This window comes from Strongylocentrotus purpuratus, unplaced genomic scaffold, assembly GCF_000002235.5.
Source record: "Strongylocentrotus purpuratus isolate Spur 01 unplaced genomic scaffold, Spur_5.0 spur5_scaffold_5, whole genome shotgun sequence".
NCBI lineage: Eukaryota > Metazoa > Echinodermata > Echinoidea > Camarodonta > Strongylocentrotidae > Strongylocentrotus > Strongylocentrotus purpuratus.
In genome coordinates this window covers 25,720,040-25,727,544 of record NW_022145611.1, presented here as the reverse complement: position 1 = coordinate 25,727,544, position 7,505 = coordinate 25,720,040, and the positions used below count along the sequence as shown (strand labels likewise).

General features: G+C 34.1%; 1 protein-coding gene across 1 annotated transcript; it reads left to right on the top strand.

The window, feature by feature from the left end:
- The first annotated feature begins 343 nt into the window (after window positions 1–343).
- LOC577567 (39S ribosomal protein L48, mitochondrial) lies at window positions 344–7,219 on the top strand. Its single transcript, XM_777784.5, has 6 exons — window positions 344–483; window positions 1,699–1,777; window positions 2,182–2,348; window positions 2,903–3,014; window positions 4,957–5,046; window positions 6,589–7,219. The coding sequence occupies exons 1-6, from the start codon at window positions 425–427 to the stop codon at window positions 6,649–6,651; spliced, it is 570 nt and encodes a 189-aa protein (XP_782877.3). The 5' UTR covers window positions 344–424; the 3' UTR covers window positions 6,652–7,219.
- The last annotated feature ends 286 nt before the right edge of the window (window positions 7,220–7,505 follow it).

Genomic DNA, 7,505 nt, shown 5'->3' with positions numbered 1-7,505 from the left:
ATGATCTATTCATTCATCCCCCCCCCCCCCCCTGATGAATAGGTATTACGTAAGTATCGACACCCATGCATTTGAAGGTCTTTGAGCTAGTACATACTGGAATTGTGAGAATCTAGACAGTTTCAGAAATCAGAAAGCATATTGTTTTCCCAAATGCATTCGATGGAGGTATTAGGGAATACAAGTCATGGAAAACGTAGTAGATTCTAGACATATTGCATTTTTTTTTTTAGGGGGGGGGGGTATAACATTGTGCTTAATTTGAGGTCAATTATTTGCGACAATTTTTCAATCATGATGAAAGATCTTTTTTATTTAGGTATATTTATTTGTTATTTTTAAATTGTTTGTTAAATCGGATACTAATTTGGTCAGCAGCTTCCCTCGGTCATCGGTGCAGTGGATTTTTCCGCAAATTAAAATAATGTTAAAAAACGCATTAAATGTTGTTCGATATCATGGTGTCTATGCATGGAGAGACATGTAAGTGTATATACATAAATAAAGTATTTTCAAGTGCATAATATATATCTTTTCCAGCTCGATTTTTGAGCTTCAAGTTTAGCGCGGTCCCATACGTTAACTTACATGTTTGGTGGTGTGTTCGTGCACCTAATAATGAAAGCGTAATGCGTATGATTTTTTATAGATCTAGACCTATTTTAAAAATTTTGAACAAGGATTCCAGAGATGGTTAGTAGATTACTAGATCTAGAGCTATCAGTGTAATACCAGCTAGAACTATTGCAAAATTTAATAAAAGTCACAAAACAAAATTTAATTCATTTATTTTTTGTCCAATTTAGTTACATTCAAAAATGAAAAAGTGCACAATTGTTTTGCTCACATTAATGATAAAAAGGCTAAAGAAATTGCACTTTTGCCTATTTCTATTACTGGTACAGGAATATTAACCAATTGATGATGATAGCATGATATAATCTTGTAATATAGATTATTAATAATAGTTTTGTTTAAGTTACATCTATTAATTAATAGGTCTATATTCTTTAGACTTTATACAATATTTTTTTTCATATATGATGATTGATGGGGTGACCAAAATTCGCAGAGTTTTTTGAAATTATAAGGAATTATGATATCCGATCCATAATTTCTCATATTCTACCAAAAATATTTAGTTCATTTATTAACAAATGGATGGCAAAGTTTTTTACTACAAATTGGTGCACCTTAACAAATTATCGTCAAAGAATTCTGGAGACATCGCGATCTCAAAATTCGATGTCGGATCGGCATGCCCTGCAACTGACGAAACAGTCAGTTAAAGGCTGATTTATCAAAATAAGCGATCCATCAAATGTAAGTTAATTTCATAATTTGCAAGGCAAAATATCACCCAATAAGTTGTTATCACTTTTTACTTACAATTTCAATGACATCTTCACTCGATATTATTAAGATTCCTAGACACTTCTTCAAAACAGATGCAAAAGACGGCAAAATTCGCTGATATTTCGTCAATATTTTCATAATTTCACACCCACACTCTCATAGTTTTGCATCAAATTTCGTCGAAAGTAAAATCAAGTTTGTCATCCTCAGCTGCCTACGTACAATTGCATGAATTGACTTTGTTATTTTGCAATCCATTTCGTCAAAGTGTCATTCACATTCGTCATTCGAATTCCTGGTTGTATTTTATTTTCTCTTTTTGTCTGATATTCTCTTTCACAGAGTTCACAAAAAGCTTCTGCCATCTATGTTTGTCCAGCAAGTTCGTCATTATGATGATTTTGATACTGAATTTGAGCAGGTATGAATGATACAATAGGAGTTTAGGTCGTACTTATTAATTTTCACTCTGTGCAGTTAAACTATTATTTTTCATGCATAACACAAGTCACTTGTTTACAATTGCCACATATATTTCGTAATGTCACAACCTTTATTTTCAAGTAGTATGAGGGTATGACTAATTAGTATTAAAATTGAGAATTACGATTGGAAAACCATATTTGATAACTTTGATTACCTGAAATTCAATTGCAGGCAAGTTGCAAGCCACATGGGTCTGCCTTTCAGGGAGGCGTTTGATTCGGCGTGTGTTACCGGTAAACACAAAGTTGTTTCTTAGTACGGTATAGTTCAAGTTTACATCTATCATTTCCTTCCACACTTATCTAAAGTTCCTACTTTTTTTCTCCAATTGTCTTCTAGATGAAGACACAGCAAGTTGCAGACCAAGAGATTCCTCCAGCCAAAGACTCCACCTTCTATGAGATGATGAACTTCAAAGTGCAGGGCTATGATTGCACTCTGGTGGAACACTTTGCTCAGTATGCCCACAACCTTGCTAAGAACATGGAGCTCAACATCTTTGACAAGTAGGTATTGTCCGTTTGGAGCCGGAATAGCAGAGGGTCAATGCCCTTCTGGCTCTCCCTAGATGGTTCAATTTTTATCTTAATACTCCAGGGGCCTGTTTCACAAAGCCTTTTTTCAATGACAAGTGACAAAAATCAGTGACAAATCTGATGATAACCAATCAGAAGCAACTATTTCAGTAGCTTATAACAAAAACTGTCATTTATCACTGATGACAAGATTTGTGAAACAGGGCCCAGTTGTTCTCCTATCTCATCATGTAAAACATGATTTGAATTGAAGGTGAACTGAAGAGTTGTCAGCGCTTTACTATAAATGTCAGGTCAAGACTGCGTCGTTTAGGCAAAATGTAGGTGAAATATATTTGACTTATAAATTTATTATCTTTGTAATCATAAAACATAATGTTTTGAAGCTAAACATAATCTGTATTCTTATCTAAAACTGGATTATCCGTTTAAAATTTACTTAATGAATGGGTTGTACATACGTTATGCACTATTTTGCCCTTCCTGTGTCCTGATCACTTAATATGAAGTTTTTGTTTTCACAGCTATGCAATGCCGACCAAAGCAACTCTGATACACACAATACAGAAGCCAGGTACACCTGAGAAAGAGAAAGTCAGAGACTTCACTTTACAAACACATGAAAGGGTACTACAGGTGAGAGGATATTTCCTTCTTTTATGCTCTATGGGTGCTTGTAAAAGAAAATGTAAATTGAAAAGCAAACTACAATTCCATTTCAACTGCAGCGTAACTACAATTCCATAGTCTTACATTTCTAAGCAAGGAATGCAGATTCCTATTGAAGCCTATTTCAATGATGAATATTTTTACTTAAAGAAAGCCTCACCACATGAAGTAACTTTAGTTATTTTGAGACATTTATTGTATTCTAGCCCATTCATCTACAAGATTCCCAACCAAAGTGTATGAGAGAAGCATAAAGCAAGAATAATATACAGTTTCTCAGCACGACATGGGCATCGCCATTTTCTTGATAACATGACCGTGAAGTCATTTATCAAGTAAATATATTCAAATTTATGGATGCTCCCTTCCCAGGTGTAATAGATTTGTCAACTGCTTAATTTAGTATTTTTTCAATGATATAGTTACAATCGTTCGCCTGTTATATATTTTTAACCAAATATAATTTCTATCTTCTCAGCTATGATTTTTCCTCATTGAAAAGTTAAAGTTTTGTTATTGATTAAAAAAAAAATTCCAACTAAAGCTTGGTGCATAATACATGTACAACTTCACCTGAAACATCACATTTTCAAGAAACTGGCTGCGCCCATGTTATGCTAAAAGGCATCACATCATGCCAAGAATGTCTTCATTTATATCTCTCTTGTACATTTCCTAAAGGAATATTGTACATCAAAGGGCAGGAATACATCTCATTTTTCAGAATACTTATTCTTTGGGACGAGGTTTCCTTTAAGGTTTCAGGAAGGCACTTGGGAAGTACCCTCTTAAAGGTAAAGACCAGTATTGGAAACGCCCCAATTTCAAAAAATTACATGGAAGCTCTTATTACCAATCATGTGAAAGAATATGTTTTGAATAATACATGATGATAACAATTTTGCCAGGAAACCGCCTACTAATTGATACATTTGGTAAATTAGTTTATCTATTGGGATGTGAGAGATAAAAATGCACGTGTCGTGCACGTGTGCGTAGTCCCATATAAATCTTTGTGTGTACAGTGCTTGTAACTTTATGAATACTGGGCCATATTTCTTATCATTTTGATGATTCCAGAACCTTGCAGTACATCTATGCTAGATGATCAACCTTTTCTGATCGATTTCACAATGTTTCTTTCACAATGCAATCGCATGACCATAACTGGTCTTTATCTTTAACATCCAGAAATGAAATTAACTTTTGGATATCATACATGTGCATGTATATACATGTAGTGTACAAAACTGAAATACCAAAAAAAATAATAGGTTTAGAGGTTTACTGATTCACATAAAGATTAGAGTTTTAAAAGTCCTAATGATGATATGAATCTCAATAGGAATACTTAAAAGGATAATCTTTGCTTGTACCTTCCATCATCTAAAAATTTGTTATATTTTGTGAAAATTAATCAGAAGGGGATTTTTTTTCCTTACTCTAGCATTTATCTTTGATACAATACTGCATAAGACTTACTGATAATATCCAGCTTGTCTTATTGCTCATAATATTTTGTTTTTGTTCTAATAACTCTCTAATAAAGTTGGTTGAAAAACTGTGACACATACAATTTATGAACACAATACCTCTCTTTCTTCTTTTTGATAAGTACATTCCACCATCCTGTGTATTCCCGTACTGGTTTGGCAGGTCTGGTCTGGTGTGTGTACAGTGCCATATAACGAGAGTACATTACAAAACTTTGTACTGCAAAAAAAATAAAATATGTTCTCCTTCTATCGCAGTTGGATTTTCTGTACCTCCTCTTTGAATAAGTTTGTTAATTGACAAGGTCTCCTGGCAGTGAGTTCCATAGTCTTCTAGAGTCTGGGGGAAATGACCTCTGATAGACTAGGGTCCTTGCAAAAGATATGTAACATACTTGTTTTTGTTTATTTTTCAGATACAAGATCTTCCAAGCATGACAGCTCCACTCTTCACTGAGCTGCTGCAGCTGAACCTACCTGAAGGTGTACAGATGAAGATAGAGCCTGTGAGTGTAACGCGATGGAAAATCATCCATTTTATTAATTGCTTTGGATAAGAGCAGACTAATCAGATGCATAAGTCTGTGAAATTATGAATGCCAGACATATCATAAGATTGTCTTGAAAGTTTCAACCGTCAGCTTTTGGAATTTAACATTGGTAATTCAAATGATCCTAATTTGTTGCTACTTTTTCCTCTATTTTTTAATGAAAACTACCCCAAATTATCATTTCCCTTGAAGTCTATGTAATTGAAGGTGATTATTTGATACAGAGAGATGTGAAGAAACGTGCTATGGGCTATTTTGGCTCAGGCATGAGGCAAAATATTACTTTTGAGAAAAGTGCAAAATAAATGGCACATTAATTCAGCAAACAAGTTGGACGTAGAAAGTCCATACATAACCTCACAGTAGTGTGACTTAAAGAGAAGGTTGAGTTCTGGGAAGAGGTGAAAAATAATTTGTGAGCATTACTCATTCTTATTATGCAAGCGTGGAAGAACATCAGTTAAGACATGTTCCCTGAAAAGCATGGCTCTTCAAATGCCTTCATGTTCTAAATATGCATGTAACATCGTAAAAATCGGGGGGCGGTTTTTTTACGCCACGTGTTCGTGTAGTCCCATATACATCTTTCTGTGCAAGTGTTTGTAACTTTACCAAGACTTGGCCAAATTTCTAATCATTTTGATGACTCCAGAACCTTGCAATACACACAAATTCTCATATGCTAGATGATCAACCTTTTCTGGTCGGTTCCACACCGTTTCTTTCTCAATGCAATCGCATGACCATAAATCAACTTTATCTTTAATGTAACAATTTGATCTATGTGATGAAAGTCAGTTTGAATTCTTCTTGTACTATTTTTCACATTTTCTGAAATATCATTCATTTTTTCTCTGATTGATATACTGTCATCCAAAGCATCTTGTCATAAAGAGTTAAAAATTATTTTGATTAATCTCACAGGTGTCAACTTTATAATCTGTTGCTATAAAGAGCAACATCCTGCAGGCATAATTAGCCTTTCAGTCTGCGTGACTACCCACTGACTTATTTGGACATTGTTTGTGCCCAACTGATTGGGAATGTTATCAGCTTCAAAGCCGCACAGTACTCTTTAATCTCCATATCATTACTCATTTGAACAACATGAAAAAAATCCGTCAAGAAGAATAGTCATTTGGGAATGTATCATCTAATGGATTTTATGTATGGAAACATACAAACTGGATATGTTTTATTTTGGGAAATATTTAGGGCTTAGTTTTGTCCATTACGCAAAATTCAACCCAAAGTATTATGAATATTAAGATTAATTACTAAGAATATTATATATCTGGTAAAATACATTCCCAAAAGAATGAATATTGCATTTAATTCTTGGTATGAAATTATTTTTGTTCAATAAAGAAAATAACATCATGCACTAACATCAATTGCATTGCACGTGCACAGCAGATATATACACAATGTCTAGAAATTTGATTTGGATCAAAGAATTCATGAACTCTACCTTCTCATGCTAACTCTCCTTTACAGCACACGCAAGAGCACTTCAAGGAGCGCTACATCAGGAAAGAAATTCCAGACTCATTATTATGAAGACCTGATCAAAATCATAGCAGCAGAGACTATGATGTCGTCAAGCCAAGCTTTTGGCTCGGGAAAGACATTGTATATTATACAGAGCATGGATACAGTGCAGGAAGCGCAAGGAAATTATCAGTATTGTGGAGGACACTACTAACTGTGACAAGTTTGACTGAACCTCAGTGTGCCAGAATTTGTACAAACTATGGACATCCCTTACATATGATTATGTAACTGTGATCTCATGGCAGATGCTATGTCAATGGGCTCTTCTTACAGATTTGGAGAGGAAAGATGCATTCATGTTTCTTCAGTCATGAAATTCCAGGGTTTATAAATTCTTGATCAATGGAAAGAGTAATGTCACTTTTATTTTTGATTAAGCAATGAATTGGTACTGTAATTAAAAAAAAAAAAGGGTCTACCGGAAAGTATGAAGATTATTGAACAAATAAAATCAAAGTTGACTACAACATTTTGTAAGGATTTTTAGGAATTGAGAATTGGCATTTTACCAATGCATCTATCTTTTAAAATGAGTAATAAATGATTGCTTGATTGTTTCAGCTTTCCATCATGACGTTTTGTTAACATGCATTATTATTATTTTAGTTTGTTTGTTTTATTTTAGGTGATCAGAGTCTTCTAAGCTTAACCAATATCCCCAAGTAAGGGAAAAGATAAATTATGTGAGTAGTGCTCTAAATCATAAAAAGGGAACAATGCAATGTGGGTGAATGTCTCTGATGACAGCTTACATGGGCAATATGATTTTAAATTATAGGATAGAGGTTCAAAAATCACTTTGAGTTTGCTAGATTCATGGCTCCGTCAACCTCCCCCTTTATAGTATATGTTCTGTGTGG

Bases quoted from the DNA above. Each gene is read 5' to 3' on its own strand.
- LOC577567 (XM_777784.5), top strand. From the start codon at position 425: ATGTTAAAAAACGCATTAAATGTTGTTCGATATCATGGTGTCTATGCA. The intron at 3,015-4,956 runs GTGAGAGGATAT...TTTATTTTTCAG, and splicing joins CACATGAAAGGGTACTACAG to ATACAAGATCTTCCAAGCAT. The intron at 5,047-6,588 runs GTGAGTGTAACG...TCTCCTTTACAG, and splicing joins TACAGATGAAGATAGAGCCT to CACACGCAAGAGCACTTCAA.